A 26234-nucleotide genomic window follows, 5' to 3' on the forward strand; every position below is an offset into this window, starting at 1 on the left:
TTTTACTTTTTACAACAGAATGGATGGCCAGATGGACAGTTTGAAGCTGTCCATTTAGAGAATTTTCCTTTGTCATTAATTATCAAATCCATTCCAAATAAAGCTACAGTGAACATGCTACTCATCTTTGGCATATCCATAACAAAAGCTAGTTTTTACTTCCTCCATCACTGGTCAGACAAGATCTCTTAAATACCAAAGGTGTGACCTGAGAGAGCAGCAGTGTTGAACAGTAATGATATGTAGATCTGGGCTATTTGCTCATGCAGCTTGCTCATTCTAATCATATTTGATCATAGAGGTATAACTTTAATATGATGGATTGCTGATAGATGGATCTGAAAATCTTAAGACATCTGCTATTTGCTCATGCAGCTTGCTCATTCTAATCATATTTGATCATAGAGGTATAACTTTAATATGATGGATTGCTGATAGATGGATCTGAAAATCTTAAGACATCTGAAAGGACCCAGATCATGGGGATTATTCAATCTCCTGGTTCCTTGCTATTCCTTCACCAGATGCATGACAGAAACTTTTTCCTCAAATGGCTTATAATTCATGTTTTGGTTGTCACAGCCTTTACTCCAGAACCCGAGGCCTTTATTGTGATTCTCTCAGTAGCACATCCCATTAAGTCACATGAGCCATTTTATCTCACCACTACCACTACCTCTAATACCATAAAGGTCTGCCAGAACGTATGACAGAGCTACTTGCACTACCACTTTGTACTCATATGGCCCATTTTGGCATTTGAATTAAATGGAACCACTACTTCTATATATTTTAGGTCTTAAGAATGGAACTCATTTTTTCTTATTCCCTGGGATGTGATATTATGTTTTGAATTATTATCTTGGCTGGGATAGGAGGTAGTTTTAATGGTTGCCATCTGGCCCTCTATATAATAACTGTTACTCTTCAGGACTAGGACCCAGTGTGTGGCTTGTACAAACTATTATGTATGCCAATTCCAAGTATAAATTTGGGGAACAAAAAATTAAAATTTGATAGATTTCTGGATTCATTGGAATTGAAACTATCCAGATCTTAGTCAGGACTCCACTTATTTATTTATTTATTTATTTATTTATTTATTCATTTATTTACCTGCCTCTCACATGCTGCCACTATCCTGGCAGAGCAGATAGGGGTAAGGAGAGGGACATAATGATACATCAAATTAATGAGTACCAATGTCAAACTTTATCTCACATCCCTCAATATGTTTGTATATTTCCTACTCACTGGTGTGCACTTATCTAAGTGGATCTATAGGAAATTTTGAGGAAACAAATAGAATTATTATCAAAGTATTTTCTATGGTGTTATAGGGTTCTTTCACTAACAGGCCCAGCTGAATATTCAGGCAATGGAGTCTGTATCGGAAAACAAGCAAGAGTTTGGACCTTCTTTTTTTTCCCTTGTGAGTGGGGGTGAAATCCTTTCAGCAACCTTGTTATCCAACGTTGATTCTTTTTCTGATTAAATAAGCTGATGACTATCTTTTTGGCTACCCATTTATTTTTCCCCTAGAGACACTAAGTTAGGTTAACCACTTCTATAATTTTCTGTAGGTCAATCTTCCTCATCTGCAATTTAAACTTGTTATATTCTGGCAGTTAGCACTGTACCTTGCCTTTATTGTTTTGAGATCCTACTAGACCATTCTTATCATTAGTCTGGTTCTATAATGACCTTTTGCACTGAGGAAATAGAGTGACCATTGACTTTTGAGTTATGCCAGTGCCCCTCTCACAGCAGTCCTTAAAGTCTCAGTAAATGGTACATCATGAACGATCTTATGTATATAATTTTATGGTATGTCTTCCACTGAGCCTTTTAATCCTTTCAAAACTATTATACATGGAAGTTCTGGCATTTTAACTCCACATAGAAAGGGCCAGCCCTTTGTCCATGCTTCTCAGAGTCTTCTTAGGGTCCTTGCAAGGCTGTCACATCCTATAACTTGAAATAATACTCCCAAATCAATAATCTCTCCCTTATTCCAATTTTATGTACCATCTCTCTTGATCAAGAATCTCAGGTAACAGCCTGTATGTGCTCCTTCACTTTCTGCAGGTATACACAGGCAGGACTTGCAGCTCCATTGGAGTGTTGGAGTGTAGTCCTGTACCTCCTTTATCAGGCACAGCATGTCCTCAACCAGGCTATGGTACAACTTAGTTATAGGTGCAGTAGTCAGAAGCAGAGGTGATGGAATATATTAAGGGAACACACGTGTTGTAGGAGAGAGTCCTCTCTATTGTCTTCAATCATGTTCAAATGCTAGCTCTTAATCAGTAGCCTCACAGTAAACAGAGAAGTCATGTGTTTCAAAATGTTGTGAGGAATTCTCACAGGTATCTTGTTTTTTTCTTCTTTTTTTTTTTGGTATGTTTCATTTTTAAATTTCTGTTCTCTGAACCAGAATCATGGATATTAATACTTTTTTTTTTTGCTTTTTTATCCAGGCAGAACAAGTTATTTGATATGAATTCATTGCTATCAATCTGATTTTTGCCATGAGCCATTCCAAAAAATAGCCTCCTTCCCTAGTCATGGGGGTTAATGCCCTTCAACTTCCCTCTGCAGCCAGCTGAATTGTAAGCACCATCCCCAGAGAGACAATGGATGTACCTGGTGCCCCAGGCTCTTAAACCACCAACTGGATGTCTCATGTCACTGACTCTCAGTGGTGGTTGTTTTGGGGGAAAAGATACCTAATTAGAGTCATCTCCATAAATGCCTCAAACCTATACCAACATACACAGACCAAACATCAAAAGTAAAGCCAGCAGAATTGTTTTTCTTGGTCTTCATTCACCCTTTCCAGATTGTCCGTGATGTTCCAAAGTCAATCAGGATGGTTTCGCCTAGAACCCTACATCCCCCATGTCTTACTCTGTCTCCTTGCTCATCTCAGATCTGTTATGGTCATAACTCTGGGTATAACAAGTGTTAACACACCATCGGCAATGATTAAGGATTCTTAGGCAGAAGGCAAATCCTTAGGGTTAGGTAGAAAACTTTTGAGTCAGAATAAGAAATAAATCAGAACAAAACGTCTTGTGTGTGAGCTGAGAAAATAGTAAGCATATGAGAAAGAAAGTCATGATGTCTACTTAATAAATTCTGGGGTCCTTATTTGTTTTAACTGGAGCCCTAATGTTTCCTTAATACACAATGCCTTGGCTATGTGTCCACCCTTCTTGGGAGTTTGCTCTTTCTGACTATTAGAAGTTTGCTCTAATATTAGTTAGAAACTAATATATTAGTTTGCTCTTTCTGACTAGTAGAAGTCTCTACTCTAGTCTTCAGCTCTCTCAGCCTTTCAACAACAGAAGATAAAAGCCTCACGTAGTCTGCAGGGCAGGAGGGGTCTTTTGGCTTTTTGAGTTAATATTCAATTGTCTATTACTGGCCAGCAGATTGTTACTACACTTTGGGTATTTATCAGTGGTGTTTAACCATCCAATTCCATTGTCCTTATAGATATTATTTCCCTGTATTCCTCAAACATCAGATAAATGGCACCAACTAGCAGAGGCTTTCCTCTCTATTTGCTATCACAGTTTACCACTGATAGGGACTTTCAGAATTAGAACTCATACTAGGGATTTCTGAAGTCCTGTTACTAATGACAGAGTCCTTATTTCCAACCGAATAACAAATGATACACCTCCAAACTCCATCTAATAGCCTGCTTTCTACCTGTTTCTGGTAACAGCTGTTACAGTTGTGTTGTCCCTAAGAATAAGATGGAATTTGGTATGCAGACTATTATTAGGAATTACCATTTGTATTAAAGAGGGGACCAAATGATTATTGAGTATACTGAAAAGTCCTATAGCACTGTTGGCTCAACAAGCTTTTGGCCATCACCATGAAGGAATATTTATACTGTACCAGACAGGGGGACTAATATATAGCAAAGAAGGTATGAGAGTGAGCCAAGTTACTTGGAACCTATTGGCTATATCAAATACTATACCACCTGTATTTTGTTAGCCTGATAGAGCACTGGTATGGTCTCTCAAATATGGAAATTGAAAAATAAGCTTAAAAATTGTATTTTGGAAGGAACCAGCACCACCCTTAGGATGTAGTACATATACTGAATCAAAACCTTTATATACTGCTGTATCACCAATAAGAAATCCCTACAATTCTGTCTCTGCAGTGCTTGAGGCCCAGGTCTCCTCATTTGGCATGCTTTCATCAGAGAATTCAACAAGAGTCATAGTGCACCCTGAAGAGCCATTATATTCCAGAACTCCTTGCAGAGTTACACCGCAAGAGTTGCAAGCTAGAGATGTTGATCTCTAATAACAGCTTGCCTGCCAAAGTCCATCTCATTCCCTGTGGCCATAAAATTCAACTGGCCACAACTGCATTAAGATGTAATTCCTATACCACATGTGAAATATATTATCAAAGCTTTCTTGAGAGATATATTTTAAGGGCATATCACAGTTGATGTCTTTAACTTTTACAGTAATTCCCTGTTTGGAGCTTTCCTGGCCGGATAAGCAGCAGGGCAAATGGCAGTTTAGTGCACTTTAAAAGAACAGTGACACAAATATGTCACATTTGTAAAGACAATACATAATTAGTTTCTACTCACTTGTCATTTGACTATCCAAGAAAAGTGAGGATCTCATTTATGCTATTCATGTATTATTTACTATTTCATACATTAGTAGCATTCTAGGAGAACAGAAAATAATGAAACATAATTTAGTCGAAATTACTCCATGAGAAATGGAGGAAGAGGAGAAAGAGGGGAAGGAGGAGGAAAGAAGGAGGAAAACTAATATAAAAATGCAGATATATTTGGATGAAAACTCAAACATCCGTACTGTATGTGTGGCATCTATTATTGGTGTTTACTGCCCCGTGCACTACTGTGGATGATGACTGGGGCATAATCTTGGGATTGCTGGACAAAGTTAATATTTCTTAAGTTGCACATGTAGCCTTACGATCATTCACTAACCTTACTTAGCATTTGTCATTTACTGTCTATCAAAAATCCAAACAATGCAAATCTAGCACCTATTCTGATATAATGTCTTTTTTTTTAAACGAATACCATTTCAACAACAAACTATAATATAAATGATAAAATATAGTTTGGAAGTTGAGGATTTATAATCACTAGACATGGACTAAAAAGTATTAGCTTAAAAAAAAAAAAAAAAAGTATTAGCTTTTCCTAAGGTGTCTTTCCGTGAAGATACTGATTCATCTGTAAAACACCTACATTAAGCAGCAAAATAGCAAAAACCCAGTGAGGCAGCTGTCTTTTTTTTTTTTTTTTTTTCAACTGTCTTTTTAAAGCCCTCCCACCCATTTCAGTGGAGGCATTATATTAATAGCAGGAAAGTAACAAAAACAACAACGGCTGCAATTGTCGTTTGATGGGTGTTCCCATGTGCCCCCTGAATATAATTGATTTTCAATTAATTATGTATAATTATGTCCTTAAAAGAATACAGAAACAAGGCTCTGGTCATTTAAGTAACTTGCCCGAATTCACAAAGCTAGACGGTGGAAGAGCTAACTCCTGTGGTTGTGGCTCTGCTACATCGGGCATGGAAGTTCTCCCAAATCAGCGAAGAGCAGAGTACAAGACAAATCACCTGCAGAACAGGAAACAAGCCTTGAAGAAATCTCCTTCCACATCTAGGTCTACCGGACATTTTCCTCAGGCCAGGTCTGTCTACGTCTACGTCTACGTCTACGTCTACGTCTACGTCTACGTCTACGTCTACGTCTACGTCTACGTCTACGTCTACGTCATGACACGTCACGCACATCGCTGCTCGCCGGCACACGCCAGCAGCCGCTGCCCCGCCCCTGCTTCCCACAATTCTACTCGACTTCCTGTTCACCTCAGGCGGTGTTTCCGGCGGCCTCCCCTGTACCGCTCCCTCTGTTTGATAGCTGTACCTGTCGAAGTCCTGTCAAAGAAATGTCCCCTCGGAGAGACTTTTTATTTGAGGCAATTTGTAGAAAATATTTTCAGAGAAAAGGTAGTGTGAAGGAGAATGGTGCCTTCTAACTTCATGGCATGTACTTGGATTCTCCTGGAGTAGAAAGAGGATAGAGCTAGGAAATAGAAATCCCCAATGCTGAAGGAGACTGAACTGGGATCACCTAGCAAGTTTGAGAGCCGTGGGCAGTAAGTATAACGACCATAATATCAGGTGGGCGTGTGTGCTCTGTGTAAACCGGAACCACCTGCACTGCAGAGGTCAAGGGGCTGGTTGATGAGGGGCGGGATGATCCGTTCTTGGGTCGTGTCACCCAAGACACTCTTGGAGGAAAGCTGCTTGTAAGCGCAAGAGCCGCGCATAGTTACATCCTGGAAAATTTCATAGTTTGCTCCGTATGTATTTTTACCTTAGCCGACTGAGATTTATAAAGGAGGAGGCTGATTTCCCTCTTTCCTTTCTAGACCTTGTGTGTGTTTGTGAAATATTGGGTTGTAAGAACCTGTGTTGTGAGGTAACTGAAGAAATCTGTAAGTAAACAAAATTTATAATAGGATTTATATTAAATAGGCAAGGATTGATATTAAACATACAAGATAAACCTATATCTTTCAGCAAAATAGTATCTAAATATCCCTTTGTCGTTCCCGTCAATGTAGGAATGTTCCGGGCAAACGGGGCTACTAGGCAGGATAAAGGAAAGGCCTCAGAGTCAGGCGCTTACCCATCCCAAGGAAACAGAGGCAAGACAGTAAAAACAGAAAAGTAAACCTGGTTCCCTAGCTCCAAAATGGCTACTAGACTCACAGAAACCCCAGTTATAGAGAAATACTATGGAGGAGATATTAACCAGAGAGAAGGGAACACCTTGTTCGTTCTCATGATATTTGCAAAGAAATACCTTGTTTCTTATAAGTCCACCATATTTGTTCTAACTATGGACATGATATTTATATATCTACCCTGAAATTGGTAAGACATTTACTAAATTTCCTGGTCAGTTTCCTATAAAAAGACAGACCATAGAAGCCCTTAGTGGCAATCCTGTTGAGACCCCTCTCACTTTGAGAGCTTTCTCGGTCTTTCTGCTTAACAAACTTCTATCACTTTGCTCACTCTCTGTTGTCCGTGAGATTCATTCTTTGACTCTGTGAGACAAGAACCAAAAACTCTACTGTATCACTGTGGTTGGCTTCAAAGTGACTAAGCTAATGTTGATAACAATAATAATGGTTACTATTTTATCAGTTATAAAATACCTTATTTATTTTAAAAGTCTTTAGTATAGCTTTATGTTTAAAGATGAGGAAATACATTCAGAAAGGTTAAGTGATTTTTCTCACAAGGCATATATGACAAATGGCAGGCCCTGTGGTTCCAGTTCTCATGTTATCTATTGCGTACTGCCTTTTTCTCTTTGAAGGAAAATAATCATTAGCAAACAATACACCTTTCCATCATGGCACAATAATCCTGAAAGGACAAATGGTATCGTAGTAATTTAAGATTAATTTCTGAGTGAAGAGGAGCTGTTTTAAATAACAACAACAACAACAACAAAAATCTTCATTTCATGGTAGTAGAACTACTTTGGACACATCTTGTGTAAGTGAAGAGCCTCATGGTAAATGTATTCAGCCCTGAAATAGCCTGTGATACTGCTCAACTAACTTGTAATGTGTCTTGCAGCTCAGGCTGCTCTTTGGAAACCACCGAGGCTGCAATCCTGCTGCCCTTGCATTTCTTTTATGCTCACATAACTCACATTAACATTGCTCAAAGTTCAGGGTACCAGGAACTAAGGGCAATTTTTCTCTGCTTCCTCAATTTTCAATAGTTTTGCAGTCATAGACATTTAACAGCACTTTCTCAATTAGAAGGGGGTATTTTGCACAGAAATAAGAAAGCTGCAGGGAAGCCCTGCTTACTGCAGGGAATCTCTGTGTGCTGAGCCACGTGACACATGGCTCTGGTAGGGGACCAGCTGCTTGGAACCACCTCAGGGCTGTAGGCTGTGGGAAGAAAACTCCCATTGGCTCTGTGTACACTTGATTGGCTGTGTGACAGCAATACCTTCCAGCCTAGCAGTTTGTGTTTAGTATTCACCAGATAAAATTAGCAGAGTCAGAAGGAAGCAACTTAAAATTTACCAAAATAGGTCAATAACCTCATTGTTTGCCCATTAATAATCACAAGATATGGCTTTAGAGTGATAAAAGTCCTATGAAAGTTATATAGAAGCATCACTTCTCTCCTGAGTTTTGCCATAACTACTCACTTTGTAAATGTCATTATATAATGTAAGTCTCATGAAAAAAAGAGGAGTTATTTCCAATGGAGAGCTGTTTTTACATACAGCTTACAAGTCATAAGTTCCCTTGTCAAACAAATAATTGGAGAATCCCAGGATATTGATATAAAACTTTAGTTTGTAGGTTAAGGTATGCATGTACCTTTTGTATTTCATGAACTTGCACTTTATCCTAATATTTTTTCCTATGAATAGGGATCCATTGATTGATTTTCATAGATAAAATAAATCATATATTAAATATATTCAATGTTGATATTTAAAAGGATACAAAGCATCACCCCTTAAAGAATGTAAGCAGAACTTCACCCCTAAACCAAAATATTACTCCTTAATTTATTTTTCTGATCAGTGTGCTGCCCTTGAGATATGAACTAATAGTTGAATTCAGCATATTTATTTTTTCCTGAATTTTGAGCATGCAGATGTCAGAATCTTACTGGCTAAAATGTGAATCTTGTTTTAAAGCAGAAGCAGTTATTTTCAAAACTTCTTGACACACAAATTAAGAGATGAGCAAGAGGCTAGAATAAAAGAGACAAATGGAGAAAAAACAGGTGTGCTTTTCATCACTTCTACAGAAGAACCTCAATTTTCCTTCATTGATCCTTTGTTTTACTTTATTTTTTAATTTTTCTTTTTAGCAGTGGAACATATGTTATAGCTAATCATGTATAAGCCACTGGGAGAATAAATGCTGTCACTATAATTAATGGCTTAACTCACTCTGAGTATTTTCAGTATTAATAATCAAAATGGGATTTTTGTGTTAGTATGAGCAGGAACATATGTTGTTTGTTGCATTTTGTCTGTAAGAAATGAAAATGGTGAGCTTGCTCATTCTTCCTAGGTTTGGTCAGTGTCTTAATTAGGAACACGTTAGAGTAGTACAGACAATATCCATTTGCCTCTGCTTTTTGTTGTTGTTTGTTTGAAGATTTTTATTTATTTATTTATTTAGTTTAGAGAGCCAGAGCACATGCACATGTACGTGAGCAGGTGGAGAGGTGGGGGGAAAGGGAGGCAGAATCCTCAAGCAGACTCCCTGCTGAGACCATAGTAGCCCGTTAGGGGCTGGATCTCAAAACCAGGAGATCATGACTTGACCCAAAATCAAGAGTTGGACACTTAACCAACTGAGCCACCCAACCTCTACCTCTATTCTTAACATGGTTTCAGGATAATATAAGAGGTTTCAGATATAATGAATAGTGCTTTTGATCAAGGAAGCAGCAAGCAAATGAAACTTGAAAAAGCATCAAAGCAACCTTTGTCTATTTTTCTAGATTTGCATCCAAGAGCCCTCCCTTATCGAAAGGATTCAGCATCAAATTATAATGTTCATCCCTGGTAGTAAAAGAATTTATTTTTTTAATATGTTTTCTGTTTAAAGCATGATCATCTAACAGTATGAAAATGCTTGTACTCTTACACCTATATGTAGACAATGGTTTAGTCATTGTGGTCTCTTTTTTTTTTTTTTTCATGTTGATTATTTGTTTAGGGTTTTTTTTTGTTTGTTTGTTTTGTTTTTCTGTATTAAAATAGGGCCTTCATATTTTAAATTAGCCTCATGGGTATATGGCTAGTTCTATGACCACACTGATTACGAGGAGTAGAAGAGGCTCATGCAAAATTTACTCTGTTCTATCAGCCATTTTCAGTCTTCTACAGACTACAAATTAGTTTATGAAAAGGATAAGTATATTCAGCCAAAGATAACCTGCCTATTTATTCTTACTTCCAGGCATACCTTTATGTTACTTTTTATTAATAACATACTGTCAAATGTAAACCGGCACCAAATGTTTGCCTAAACAATTTCCATTAAAAACAGATGTATTTTTAGTATCTTTACCTCAACACTGACAGCATATTGACTCTAAGGCCACTTAGCCTACAAAACTCTTGAAGATTTTTTTTTCAAAACTGAGATCAGCATTTAATAGTTGTACATTTATAAACAAAGCGAGCTTTATCTTTTCAACCCTAATTGACATTAATGCATTATAAAGGCATATATGAGAAAACTAAATATCTTCCTATTAATTTTTATCTAAATAAGTGGAGAAAGTATGTTTTCAAGTAAAACTACCATGTAGTAATTCATTTAATAATAAAACTATTATTATTAATCTTTATTATATGTAGCATCTGTCACTAGTCATCAGCATCATCATTAAAGAAAAAGAAGAGACTAAAATCATGGTGCATAGACTTTTGAATGTGTATGGGCATCAATATTTGATCTATGACAATATAAAGTTCATGTAAACAGACACTGTGACTACTCTATCCAAGGCTTTTGCTTCATGTACAGTATGCTACTTTGGTCAAACCATTCCTTAGAGGTGTTTATTTAATAATGTCTATTTGGAGATCAGTAATAAGGAAAATGACTCTCTCAAGGCCATGCATCTAAACTGTATTTGCTGGAATTGTTATCCTTATCTAAGTCTCTACTAATTTGGCAATCTTTTATACTCCTTGTATCCTGTTGTTTTAAAACTATTTTTGAACTTTAAAAAAAGAAGCAATATTTTAAAACATTTCAACAGTGAATGCAGGTATAAGTCTGTCACCTCTGTGCATACATATGATTAGCCATAATATATATTGCATTGGTTAAGCATCACATCACTATTTTTGTATCAGTTTGGCAATAGTAGGTATATATTATCTACAGTCAGTGAAATGGGAGAGGATAGGATAAAAGCCATTTTGACTAAGAGAAAATAATAGACATAGAAATGTTTGAACTATATTATATCATTTAACCAACAAGATAAAATTATTCCCAACTAAAAAGAAAAAGATAATTTCTAAAAATATTTCCCAATGAAGAAATAGGCTCAGAAGAAAGCAATGTGCAATATTGTAGTTACTTTTACTGTTGTTAATTAGGAAAGAGTTATCAAAGGAAAAAGTATGAAAGTAGCAAATAAATAGCAAACCAGTACCCTATGATGAAAATATTGGTAATTTAAAGAGAGTGACTGAGCTATCATAGCAAGTAACGTAACATACTTGAAGCAGTGAAGTGATCCATTTAGAATAATCACATATGAACTAGGACCTATATTCACTGCTGTTACACATTGAGGGATCTGAATTTAGTTGAGTCCTAGGAAAATCAGATTAAAACTAGTAAATATATCCAATTTATAGCAATATCAGTAGCACAGTACATGGTTAGATAGATTGCATATAAACAGGCATAATAACATAATTATGTTTATGTTAAATGTTACATGCAAAGATGTTCTATTTAGTGAATCTAGTAATTCCAAATTAATACATTATAGGTTTGAACTAAAAGTTTCCATTCAATCACTGTGGCCAAGTATAGGTACGAAAGCTATCACAACTGCCTTAAGAGGGAAATGTTATTTGAATTTAATAATTTAAGAATATTATACAAAATGGCACCCAAAGTTGAAATGTTTCTATTTATTTAAAGAAAACTTTAAATAGTCTTATATTTTAAAACTTTATACTTTTCTTATATTTTTATTTTTTATAAAACATCATCTAAGTTATCAATCTCTGCATACTTTTTATACTTATGAAGATCTAATTTTCATGTGAACATTTGAATTATTAGCTAATCCAGAAACATCATGCCTAATTATTTTGGCTTAATTATATGCCACATGGTACTAGATGAATAACTATAATTTCTTAGAACTGATTGTAAGACCTGAACATATACTCTAGAGTAGTTATTTGACCTTAAAGTAATGAAAGCCAGTAGTACTTTTCCCATATACTCTTCTGATTTATTTAATATCATTCAAAATTATTACCAGATTTATCTGAGTTTTTTTTTAACTATGAGGTCAGGAGCCTTCCTTCGGTGTTCATCTGCAAGTCTAGAAGCACAGAAATAAATAAATATTATCCATGCCCCCACAGTTGTGTATCATCATGATGAATTCAGTTCTTATTTGAAAAATTGAGTCCAGAGGTTTCATTTGTTTAAGCATGGTATTCTGTATGTGTAATTTCACTTTTACTTAAATGTAATCTGCATATTTGCATCTACATCACAATTTTACGTATGACTGCTAGAACCTTAGAGAAAGCCCCAGTTCACAAAACTGGTAAATGATACATTCAGGCACAAGTAACAGAATACTTGATGATCAGTGTTCTAAACAGCGTAGAAGATATTTTGTGTGTTGGCTTTGGTTCTTTGTGCTTACTGCCATTAGCTACAATGTGACTTCAGCAGCTCTAAATATTTTAGCACTATTCAATGAAGTAAGAATGGGGGGAGGGAAGAAAAAAAAAACTACCAGCAAGATGTTCCATTACCTTTTAAAAAAAAATCAGAAATAAACTTCACTTAAGTTCTCTAGTAAATTTGCTGATTTGTCTTCATACCTCATTGATGAAAGCTGAGAACATAATCATCTCCATCTTAAGGGAGGTAAGAAATTAATTGTCTTTTCCCACTTATAAAATTTGGTTGGACAAGTAAGAAAAAAGTTGTAGTATTATTTGAAAAGCTCAGATTTTATAACATCAGACTTCACTTAGAGGTTATGAAATATAAAATTCACAGCAATGAAGTTCTCCTAACAAATGAGTTAGAATATTTTCCTAATTATAATTTGAGGGTCACATAATAGTTGCTTCATTTTGCTATTCTAATAATGCAATGAGAACTTCAGTGGTGTATTTGTTTTCTGTCAAAAAGATGGGGTGGAGAGGACTTTAGGTTTAGTCATGTAATGACACATTTATACTATCAAGGTTTGTTGATATAATTTCTCAAGGTTTAACACAGATATTTTAACTGAATAGGCTAGTACATGGAATAATGTGCATAAAACTTTTTGGAAAGCCTGAAAGACTGGAAGTAAGTGGAGTTAAAACTGGATGATAGATTTCGAGAGCTAACACTAACATCAATGAGATTTAAGAAATTTACTCTTGCTTCTCTCGTAACTTGTATCATCAGAGTTGGTTTCACACCCACAAAACTGGTAACTAATAAGAATAGGGACAGCAAACACTATGTTTAACCACTGTGCAGCTCTGTCTCTTGAACACTGAACTCCAGAATCTAGCTACATCTTCATTTCTATAACCTCACTCATTATCAACAGCAGCTAGAGTTGAAGCTATGCTTCAGTGTCTCAAGTGTATGGCATTATTGAATCAGCATGCTAGCTGCAAGGGAGTCTGGGAACTTTTTTTTCCTTATTCTTGACATACTGAAAGGTACACAGAAGTGAATACATTGGGGAACATTGTCCAGAATAAATGAAGTCAGTTTTAGGATCAAGGAAAGTTATTAATGAGGGAAAAATCAATGAAGAAATAAAATGTGGTTTTCACTCAATATGAGTATCCTAGGTAATCTTTTATGACCTTCCCAAAGCAAATTGATAATAGATAATTTCCTGGTTTTCTCTGGTTTCTTGTAAAGATATTAAAAAGTCAATCGATTTGCATTTTGAACGGAATATGAAAAACAATAGTGATTTGGTATTCTGTGAAACATGAAAGTATTTTAAAGTTTTATTAAAGTAATCAGTCATTTATCAAACTGATATTTTGCATATAAGAAAAGGCATTTCCATTTCTAGCAAATAAATTCCGTATATTTTCAACTCAATTATTACATTACACCTCTAGTGGCTCCTGTGAATGATGTTGAAAGATACTTCTGTTCATCTTTATGTAGCTATATGACAAATGTTTGTTCTGTCTTGATGTTTCAGCATTACTTTTGCATTATTATAGAGAGATTCATAACTCCCTAGACAACTAATGCAAAGCACCCCTTTAAAATCAGACAGCCATATAAATTCTAAATATTCCCCAAGCTTTTGTAAAATTTGATTAAAGGATAGTTCTGTCAGTGTGCAGTTATACATATTTCCTTTGAAGAAGTGAAAGAGAGCAGAGATATACAAAAGAAAACATGATTATAAGAGGAAGATATGTATGACTGATATCATTTCCTCTAAATTTAATATGCTATTTAATTTTGAGGAATCCAATTTTATTAGTCATGACTCTTTTTTCCACCTTTTAAAAGAATTTTTATGTCCTTTGAGTTAAAAAAAAATCTTCATACAGGAATAATGACTATATATCTACTTATATGGTATTTTAAAATTTATATAAATTCATCTAAAATCAAGTTGTATAAGTTATTAGATCAGCTTTTTAAGCATATCATGTAAGTAACATCATGTTATTAATAATTATTGAATTGAATGCCCTTCTGAAAACAACATATATAGAATTTAAATTTCAGATATTTTATAACTTTCTGTTGTATTCTAAAATTGCATGCCAATAATGCATAATAATCACTATTACACAAGTCTTGGTGATTCTACCTAATATTGTCTACATATATGAAAAACTTTACTTAAACTTATACATGCTGGTTAATTGAATTTTATAAATGTTAAAAATCGTATTTTTGATGTAACTTTTAAGACATTAACATTTTTACTTAAATATCAGAATGTATTAAGAAAAACTATGCAGAATTACATGGAACAGTATTTTCCTACCAATATGAGTGTATCAAAATTTTTAATATTTGTATATATGTTTATTTATTTATTTAAATATTTTTTATTATTCACTCATGATAGTTATAGAGAGAGGAGAGAGAGGCAGAGACCCAGGCAAAGGGAGAAGCAGGCTCCATGCTGGGAGCCCGACGCGGGACTCGATCCTGGGACTCCGGGATCGTGCCCTGGGCCAAAGGCAGGTGCCAAACCGCTGAGCCACCCAAGGATCCCCTACATATGTTTATATATAGAAGGTTGAAAGTACTAATTTTTTTCTGTAATAATTGGAAGAAAATTTGGACAACTTCTAGTACATAATTTTGGATATTTGTGACAACTTTGGATTATTTCTATTATGACATTCTCTTTTTTCAAAGATTTTGTTCATTAGAGAGAGAAAGAGTCCACAAGTTGGGGAGTGGGGCAGAGGGAAAGAAGACTCCATACTGAGCAGGAAGCCTTGCTCAGAGTGTGACATGGAGCTCATCCCAGAACCCTGAGATCATGTCCTGAGCCAATGTCAGACACTTAACCTACTGAACCACTCAGGTACCCCTATTATATTCTTATATTTAAAAAGTATAAATTCTGTAGCTGTTTAAAGTGTCTATTTTACACTTGAATAAAAAAATGAAAGTGTGAGTAAGGGAAAGGTCTTGAGTATTCATTCTGATTCCACTATATGAAAAGCTGAAGAAGTCATTAAAATTTTTTGAGTACTAATATTTTAACCTATAAAATGAACTTATTCATGTGGCTAATTGTAACACCTTTTTCTACCCAGATATATAGGAAAAAATATTTTTATATGGACATTTCTAAGGCAAATTACTCTGATTATACTGTTTTTATGTGCCATATCTGAAATATCTCTGTGTAGTTAAATTATTTAAAGTCTTTAAAAAATAATAAAGTCTATGGCAATAATATGGGTGGTTCTTCAAATTAAAAGTTACATTTAGAATTTGTACTGTGGTGATATAAAAAATGCAAATAAAACACAAAACATTGACATTACTGCCCTCAGTTGCTAAATATAATGATGTTATTTGGAAAGTCTAAATGTTCCTGTCTTCTGTATTAGCTTTTCACAATACACACAAGTTATTTATCATCACTTCTTGGAGAAAATTTAGAACACTTTTAAGGAAATAAATTTTTCATTTTGAAATTGTGCATCGAATATCTATTTATGTCACTTCGAATGCCTAGGAATGTTTGAATAATAAGTCATCTTTTATTGACTTATGGACCCATTAAGCATTGCAGGCTTTTGAATATAGCTTCATACAATTTATCTGTCTTGTGTCCATAATCCAATGTAGACTGTCGTGTTGACTTTTTGTTTTTGGTTTTTTTTAAGAGAGAAAGCATGAGTAGGGGGAGAGGGAGGGACAGAGGAAGGGGGAGAAACAGACTCCCTGCTGCTGAACAGGGAGTCAGCTAGGGGGAGGGGGAGGCAATAGCAGGATGGCTCTCAGTCCCAGGACACAGGGATCATGACCTGAGCCAAAGGCAAATGCTGAACAAACTTACATTAAGAGGATTATTCACCACAACCAAGTAGGATTTGTCCCTGGGGTACCAGGGTGGTTCAACATGCATAAAACAATCAATATGATAGATCATATCAATTAAAAAAAAAGCCAAGAACCATATGATTCTCTCAATAGATGCAGAAAAAGCATTTGAAAAATACAGCATCCATTCCTGATCAAAACTCTTCAGAGTATAGGGATAGAGGGAACATTCCTTAGTATCTTAAAAGCCATCTATGAAAAAAGCCGAAAGCAAATATCATTCTCAATGGGGAAAAACTAAGAGCCTTTCTCCTAAGATCAGGAACATGACAGGGATGTACACTTTCACTACTGTGAGCATAATACTAGAAGTCCTAGCCTCAGCAGTCAGACAACAAAAAGAAAGAAAAGGCATTCAAATTGTCAAAGAGGAAGTCAACTCTCTCTCTTCTCAGATGACATGATACTGTATATAGAAAACCCAAAAACTCCACCTCAAGATTGCCAGAACTCATACAGCAATTCAGCAATGTGGCAGCATACCAAATTAATGCCCACAAATCAGTGGCATTTCTATACACTAACAATGAGGCTGAAGAAAGAGAAATTAAGGAATCAATCCCATTTACAATTGCGCCCAAAACCATTAGATACCTAGGAATAAACCTAACCAAAGATGTAAAGGATCTATACCCTAAAAACTACAGAACACTTCTGAAAGAAATTGAGGAAGACACAAAGAGATGGAAAAACATTCCATGCTAATGGATTGGAAGAATTTATATTGAGAAAAAGTCTATGCTACCCAGAGCAATTTACACATTCACTGCAATCCCTATCAAAATACCATGGAATTTCCTCAGAGTTAGAACAAATAATCTTAAGATTTGTACAGAACCAGAAAAGACCCCGAATAGTCAGAGGAATGTTGAAAAAGAAAAACAAAGCTGGGGGCATCACAATGCCTGACTTCAAGCTGTATTACATAGCTGTGATCATCAAGACAATATGGTACTGGCACAAAAACAGACACATACATCAATGAACAGAAGAGAGAACCCAGAGATAGACCCTCAACTCTATGGTCAACTCATCTACAACAAAACAGGAAAGAATATCCACTTGAGAAAAGACAGTGTATTCAATAAATGGTGTTGGGAAAATTGGACAGCCACGTGCAGAAGAATGAAACCAGAGCATTCTCTTACACAGCACACAAAGATAAACTCAAAATGGTTGAAAGATCTAAGTGTGAGACAATAATCCATCAATCTCCTAGAGGAGAACAGGAAACAACTTTTTTGAACTTGACCAGAGCAACTTGCAAGACACATCTATGAAGACAAGGGAAACAAAAACAAAAATGAACTATTGGGACTTAATCAGGATAAAAAGCTTCTGCACAGCAAAGGAAACCATCAACTAAACTAAAAGACAACCTACAGAATGGGAGAAGATATTTGCAAATGACATATCAGATCAAGGGCTAGTATCCAAGATCTATAAAGAATGATTCAAACTCAACACCCAAGAAATAAACACCCCAGTCATGAAGTGTGCAGGAAACATGAACAGATGTTTCTTCAAAGAAGCACCTACACATGGTCAACAAGCACTGAAAAAATGCTCCACATCACTTGCCATCAGGGAAATATAAATCAAAACCGCAATGAGATACCACCTTACACTGGTGAGAATGGTTAAAATTGACAAGACAGGAAATAACAAATGTCGGTTAGGATGTGGAGAAAGGGGAACTCTCTTGCCTTGTTGGTGGGAATGCAAGCTGGTGCAGCCACTCTGCTGTGTAAAGATTCCTCAAGAAGTTAAAAATAGAGCTACCCTATGACCCAGCAATTGCACTACTGAATTTTTACCCCAAAGATACAGATGTAGTGAAACAATAGAGGACACCTGCACTCCAATGTTCATAGCAGCATGTCCACAATAGCCAAACTTTAGAAGGAGCCACAATGTCCTTCAACAAATGAATGGATAAAGAAGATGTGGTGTATATATATATGTGGTATATACATATATATGTATATATGTGGTATATACATATATATGTGGTATATATATGTATACACACACAATGGAATATTACTCAGCCATCAGAAAATATGAATACCTACCATTTACAATGATGTGGATGGAACTGGAGGGTATTATGCTGATTGAAATAAGTAATCAGGACAATCATATGGTTTCACTCCTTTGTGAGATACAAGAAATAGTGAAAGGAGCTGTAAGGAAGGGGGAAACTGAGTGGGGAAAAATTAGAGAGGAAGATAAACCATGAGAGACTCCTAACTCTGGGAAACAAACAAACTCTGGTTGAGGAAGGAGAGGTGGGTGGGGGGATGGGGTAACAGGGTGATGGGCAATGAGGAGGGCACTTGATGGGATGAGCACTGGGTGTTATATTGTATCTTGGCAATTTGAATTTAAATAAAATACATATATTTTAAAATGTTTAACCAATTGAGTCACCTAGGTGCTCTTAAGTGTTTCTGGAATAAAATGTGTTTCTGTTATGTCTCATATTATCCCACAGAATGAAACATTTCTTAAAATTTTTAGAAAGGCATGAAATTATATTAAGGATATGCTTCTTTTTTGTTGATGTTTCTTCAGCCATGCTTAAAAGCCTTCATTGATTTAATTTTTCTTAGTTCAAAGAGGCATTATTTTAAATTTGTTTTTTAACATGATTTTGATTGTTGGAATATAGTTTCTGAAAAACAGAGGCTGTTATTTTTTCCTTTTCTTCTTAAGTATGTTATTTTATACATAGAATATTAGAAGAATTTATGCTTAGATAAATTCTGATTATTATTATTTTTAAAGATTTTATTTGTTTATTCATGAGAGACACAAAGAGAGAGAGGCACAGACACAGGCAGAGGGAGAAGCAGTCTCCATGCAGGGAGCCTGATGTGGGATGGATCCCGGGACTCCAGGATCATGTCCTGAGCCAAAGGTAGATGCTCAACCACTGAGCCACCCAGGCATCTCAAATTCTGATTATTATTAAAGGCATTAATAATTGAACTTAGTTCCTTTATGCCAAGTGCTATACCCATTAATTAGTATTTAAATAATTTGCACAAAGGATTCTCTGTCTCATTTAAAGCCACTTTTACTTAATATAATCTAGGCAATTGTTTAAAAGTGATCCCTTAATGACCTTGTAATACAAAGCCACCAAACAATTTGGCTTCTCCTCTCATGAGTATCAAAACAATGTTAGCAACAAAATAAATCAAATAGATTTGGATTAAATTCCATTTATAAATAAATATATATGAATCCATAGTGATATAAGTAAATGAGTGAATTTAAAAATGGAAGAGAATAAAGAAATCTTCCATGGAGAATTTTAAACAGTTTATGTGGATCCTATGTCATCTTAGGATCCCTCTTCCTGAGGGATCATAACTCAACAGTTAAGTGTGGGCTCTGCATGGTGGAGGAGGAGAATCAGCAGTCCCAGTAGCTGCTCGTCACTCATATCACAGCTTAGACAAAAATCAGTTTGAGCTAGATGTTAGATCTAACTTAAAATCAAAATTAGTAAAAATAATAGAAGAAAATGGGTATATCTTCACAATTCTGGTAAGCTAGATCTGAGGACACCAATGTATGACCCATTTAAAACATTGATAAATTGGAATTTATAAAAATCAAAAATTCATGCTCATCAAAAAATATCTCTAGTAGAAGATATTTGTAAATTGTATATTACTGAAAAGGGATTATATCCACAATATATTTTAAAAACGTAAAATCTGGACCTCAGTAACAAACAGGTGAATAAAGTAATGAATTAGCAAAATACTTGAATAGGCACTTCTTAAAAGAAGACATAAAAAATCCAGTAAGTATATGAAAAATCTCAACATTATTAGTCAGCAAGCAGGTAAATAAAAATAAATACAAAAATGATAAAGTTACTTAACCACACAAAGAGCTAAAATGAAAACAATTTAAAGCACCAAATATTCTCCCATTTGTGGAGCACATGGAAATCTAAAACTTTCAATGTAAAATGATACACTACATTACTTTTCAAAGTAATCTTCCTATTATGTTCCTTATAAATTTTCCATTTTTTAAGAATATTTTATTTATTTATTCATGAGACACACAGAGAGAGAGAGAGAGAGAGAGAGAGAGAGATAGGAAGAGGGAAAGGCAGTCTCCCTATGGGGAGCCGATGCAGGATTCAATACTGGGACCTCAGGGTTACGCCTGGAGCCAAAGGCAGACGCTCAACCACTGAGCCACCCAGGCAACCCTCGATTTTCCATTTTTCATTTGGGATCATTTTCCTTTTGGCTGAAAAGTACCCTATATTATCCTATGGTACTTCTAGTAGATACAAGGTTTTTAAATCTTTTTCTGAGAATGTCAGTATTTCATGGTCATTCTTTCAGTAAACTTTTATCTTAAGTTATCCTAGCAAATTCTCATTTGGAAGTCATTTTCTATCAATACTTTGAGGATTTAATTCAGCTTCTATTATGATTATTTACAAGTTGGCTATAGGTCTGATTTTTGATCATGTGAAGGTAATCTGCCTTATATTTGTGGTTCCTTATAAGGTTGTCTTTAACTTTGTTTTTCTGTAAAGTAATTATTTATGTATATAGTGAATTATTTTTTGTTTATACTGTTCATGGGTTTTAGGATGTATTTAATCTATCCCTTGATATCATATGTTTAGAAAGTTCTTAGTTCATTCTTTTCCAAATGTTCCTCTCTCCCTTTCCTGTCCCCTGCTTCAGTGTTATTTATATTCTGTCTCTGCATGCTTCCTTCTGGATATTTATTGTAGTCTGTCTTCAAATATCAGTGAGCCCTCTTGCTCAACTATAATTTCTTATCTCACTTTCTTGACAATGACTAGAGCATTCCAACTTCCAGATCAGAAAGCTCTGGTAGCAAGCAACAGACTGGCTAGAGGACTCTCCACAGTTCCCTTTCCCTGCCTGATTGTGGGCTGAACATATAACCAGCCCCACTCATGATCACATGTTCCCTGCTTTCCCTTTTATACTATAACCCCCTGACCTGTAAAACTCTAGATGTCCATCTTATGAGGAGAGAGGTGGGTTGTTAAGCTTGAGCCTGCCACTTCCCCTGGCTACCAGAACCTGAAATAAATTTCTCCCTTTCTCTTTTCCAAACCCTCATCTCTTGAGATATTAACATCTCTTGTGAGTTTGTTTGACAACAGTGTTGGTAAACTTAGCCCGAAGCCATGCTTTCAATTTGTCCGGCCCCCTCGGGGTACCCAGGGACAGAGCAGTTTGCTGTGGCAGCAAACCAAGACTCACCTGTTCATTTCCTGAATTAATGTCTGATAAATTGTTTGGTAACGGAAGTAAACTAATTCTGTCTTTAGGACTTTCTGATATTCTGCTAATTAAATCTATTGACTTTTTTTAAATTTCTACATTATGTATTTGAGTTGTATAATTTCCAGTTTTCTGTTGAAGTTTTCAATTTTGTTTATATTGCTCAACATATACTTTGAAGTATGTATCTATTATCAAGAATAATTTTAACCTTTGTGTGTGTTTCTACTGTCTGTTGGCTATGTTGATTTTCTTTTATACTGTTTTTCTCCTCATATTCATAATTATTTTTTATTTTGTGTCAGACTGTGTTTATGGTATTAATTGTGGAAATATTTTGAGGCTATGTATAATGTTATTTTCTTTCAAAGATAATTTACCTACTTTTCTGCTAGGTGATTGGGATTGCTAGTAATTTGGGAGCTACAATTCTTTCTAAAGCAGTTTCCTCTGTGTTTTATTTTTTTTCATGCTCCCTAATATATATTTTAGAAAAATAATGACATAATAATAATAAAAGGTTTTTGTGTAGTTCTCTTATGTCCTAGGTACATCTCTCAGTGCTTTGGAAATATTAACTTGTTTAACTGCAACTAAACAGTCCCATAAGGTACTGTTACAAAATTATTCACTTTTTACAAAGAGGTAACTAAGACAAATGAAAATCTAATAATTTGCCCAAGATTAATAGTAATTATTAGAACCAATATTCAATTTCAGGTCCCATGTTCTTTTTCTTTTTAACGAGTATTTATTTATTTATTCATGAGAGAGAGACACACACACACACAGAGAGAGAGAGACAGGCAGAGGGAGAAGCAGCCTCCATGCAGGGAGCCCAATGTGGGACTTGATCCCAGGTCTCTAGGATCACACCCGGGCTGAAGGCGGCGCTAAACTGCTGAGCCACCCGGGCTGCCCCAGGTCCCATGTTCTTAAAACTACTACATAAATATGCCTTCCCATGAAAGATGGTTGCCTTCATCAGCAACTGATCACTTTGTGAAAACCTATTGAAGAAGTTACCCTTCCCTGGAGAATTTATATTTTAAGATAAGATCATCATGGGTGGAATACAAAAGCATTTCTTTCTAACCACAAGCTATCTTAGGAAAGCTTTACAACCTACTAAGTCAAGTAGTGCCTCTCTGTCCTCTGTCGTTCCTTCTAACTCATAAACTTCTCTTATTATAATTGTGAAATTTAAGACACTGGAAGGGAAATAATTATTTGGCAAAGGTTTTCCAGACATAGAGCAGTCAGTCATACAATATATGTAGCTAATACCTATTATGGAATTTACTATGTGAAAGCAAATCTGATGAGTTATTCACATAGATTCTTGATTTAATCATTAAAGCAAATCTATAGTAAATATTTTTCCCATTTAGGCACATGAGAAAACTAAAGATAAAACATTGTGTGATTTCGGGCACTTGGGTGGCTTAGTTGGGTAAGCATCTGACTCTTGATTTTGGCTCAGGTCATGATGTGAGATCAAGTCCTGGGTCAGGCTCACTCAGCTGGGAGTCTGCTTGAGGTTCTCTTTCTCCCTCTCTCTCTGCTTGCCCCCCAACTGTGTGTACACACTCTTTCTCTCTCAAATAAATAAATAAAACCTTAAAAAATTATAAAGTCCCATAGGAAAGATACATAGCATTAAAACTCAATCTTCACCATTTTGACTCTAGAAACCACATTTTAACCATGATACTGTACTGCTTACAGATACAGAGGTGTCTACATATTCTAACTATATGGATGACAGTTACTGACAACATTTTGCTGAGTAATTGGTCTTAACACAGTCTTTTCATTATGATAATTTTTTTTTTGTTTTCTTTTAGTAGTAGTGACACAATAGAATAAATTAGGACTCAGTTGTCAGGCATTAAAACTAGAATATCTGTTATAATTGAGACGTCTCTCACTAATCTGGTAAACAACTTAGCATCAAAATTCAATAAACAATCATGTTTCTTTGAAATGAAGAACCAATTAAATTTCTTTTATAAGCTGATACTGTCTTGATTCCTGTTGATATCAGAAACTTTAAAAAAAGCTATTTCCAATAAAATTACAAGTATATACATTTGTAAATTTAATATTGCAATTTTTCATACAATAACAGAAAGAATGCCTATTAGCACACATGTTCTGTATTATTTATCATGTATAGGCAATTACTTGTTATTATAAAGTTCTGATATGGACTTAAGTAACGTCAACAAAATAATGGCCCATTGGAACTTTGTATTGTAACTGTTTTAATAGCTATACAAAATAATTCCTTACCACTTAGTAGGCCCTATAAACCATATTTTTAATATTTCCATTCATGTTCTAAGTGGGTAGATGTATTTGTATCTTTCCACTAAGCCTTTTCACTGAACCCTTACTTGTTAAGCACTGCATTATGTAGTGTATATATATATAGTGTATATATATCATTATATATGGTGTACATATATATAGAAATATAAAATGATTAGGAAAGTTACAAACATGATGAATATTAACTCACCTAGCTCAATAACCACTCTATGTGTGTGAATGGTTTATATATACCAGAGACCATTAGAATGGTTACAAAGGCAACTATAGTCTATAAGAAACTGACTTTACATATGATGATATAGGTTAAAAGTAAAGGTATGGAGAAAGATATGCAATGATTAGCTGAATTTAAAGAAAGTTGAAAGAGCTATATCAATTTCAGACAAAACAACTTTTAAACAAAGAAGATTGCTAGGATTATAGGAATAAAGAAGGCCATTGCATAATGATATGGAATGATAAAAAGAATTAAGTCTCCAAGAATATAACAATTCCAGATATGTATACACTTAACACAGAGATCTTCAAAGTATATAAGGAAAAGATTGATAGAACTGAAAGGAAAAATATGTACTTTAAATCTACTGGTTATATAATTCTAACAAAGCAAAAGTCATATTTCCAAATGTATTTGTGTATATATATATATATACACACACACATATATATATATATATATATACACACACACAGAATTACTTTATTTTCTTAAAATTATAGAAAACCTCAAGAAACTTTGGGTATGCAGTTATAGTTACCATGTTTACCATATTCATATTACAACCGAGGGATTTAAAAATATTAATTAATTTATAAATGACAATAATAAACCCTTCATACACTTTATTAAAATGTTTATGAAAAACTTATTTCTGCCCCAAGATAGCTGGATTCACAATATTTATTTTATTGTTATGTTGATTTGGTTGAAGTTGAAGTATATGAAGAAAATACAACTTTGCAAAGATATATTTGGAAAAGAGAAAAGTAATTTGATATCTTTTCAGATAAGTGGTAGTTTCTAAGAGACTAGTTGTAGTGTGGAATCTGAAATCATATATTAATGAACATTAACATATGGAACTGTGTAATTGCATACTAAATGTTAACTTGTTTTTTTGTTTTGTTTTGTTTTTGTTTTTTTGAGAGACAAATAGGCCAGAGAGAGGGAGAGAGAAGAAAGAGAATCTTAGGCAGTATCCATGCTCAGCACAGAGCCTGATGCAGGACTTGATCTCACAACCCTGAGATCATGACCTGAGCTGAAATCAAGAGTCAGATATTTAACTTACTGAACCACTCAGTCACCCCTTAACTTGGGGATGGATTTTTTTCAGCTGTTCACAGTTTTGTTACATTGTATCTTTCAAATTTCAAACCAGATTTGAAAAATACTGAGCTATGCAGATAGTGCAAGTGGTGCCACATTTTGTTATAAAATATATAAAGAAAAACAACATTCATCATTATCACCACTGAAGTTAGTTAAGTTGTCAACTTCATGATGGGGCATAGAAATTTCCCAAATTTGTAGTTTGGCTTGAAATTTTATATTTTATTGTTTGCAACAAACAATGTGAGTTGGTTTCTTAAAGAGTCATGTGCAAGACTATCAGCCCCCCAAAAATCTAAATAACCATAATTTGTCTGCTATTCATTCAAACAAAAAAATGTAGCTTCATGAAAAGAAAGTCTAGTTATTTATATAATTCAAACAATTGTAGAAATGTTTTTCCTCAAGTTAGCCAACATATTTCAAAATACAACAGAAATATTTATGAACACTTCTCTTCTCCTGACAGAATATTGCAAAAAGGTGTATTAAATAATTAATAAAATTAATAATTTTAGTGTTTCATCAAGGACAATGTTGATGTTCTTTATTTTTTAATCTTAATGCAAGTACCTGGAAGTGAAAAATACAGTAACTTGAAATAGTGTTTGGTGCTAATGCCTTGATTATGCCAAAATGCTAAGTTTATGCATCCTCAGTGAACACGTCAACAAAGTTAAAAAGACAAAGTCTTAGTGTGATAGGCAGAATATCTGTGTGGTACATGATATTGATGATGATTAAAGATATCATGTCCTAATCCTCAGAACCTATGAAAATATGACATTTATATGACAACAGGAGATTGCAAATGTGTTAAAGT

General features: G+C 34.8%; 1 protein-coding gene across 19 annotated transcripts in view; it reads left to right on the forward strand.

Moving 5' to 3' along the window:
* Nucleotides 1-5212: 5212 nt before the first annotated feature.
* Nucleotides 5213-26234, forward strand: part of LOC140641448 (uncharacterized) — a 167458-nt gene continuing 146436 nt past the window's right edge. For 15 of the 19 annotated variants that reach the window (XM_072841346.1, XM_072841337.1, XM_072841349.1 and 12 more), the window contains exon 1: nucleotides 5213-6193. In XM_072841346.1, the coding sequence (XP_072697447.1) occupies nucleotides 5430-6053 (624 nt within the window). In that variant the 5' untranslated portion in view covers nucleotides 5213-5429 and the 3' untranslated portion in view covers nucleotides 6054-6193. Of the gene's footprint in view, nucleotides 6194-14939; nucleotides 15408-26234 lie in introns of all 19 variants that reach the window. The other 4 variants (XM_072841341.1, XM_072841339.1, XM_072841340.1 and 1 more) reach the window with 2 other exon arrangements.

This window comes from Canis lupus, chromosome 10 (genome assembly GCF_048164855.1).
Source record: "Canis lupus baileyi chromosome 10, mCanLup2.hap1, whole genome shotgun sequence".
Lineage (NCBI taxonomy): Eukaryota > Metazoa > Chordata > Mammalia > Carnivora > Canidae > Canis > Canis lupus.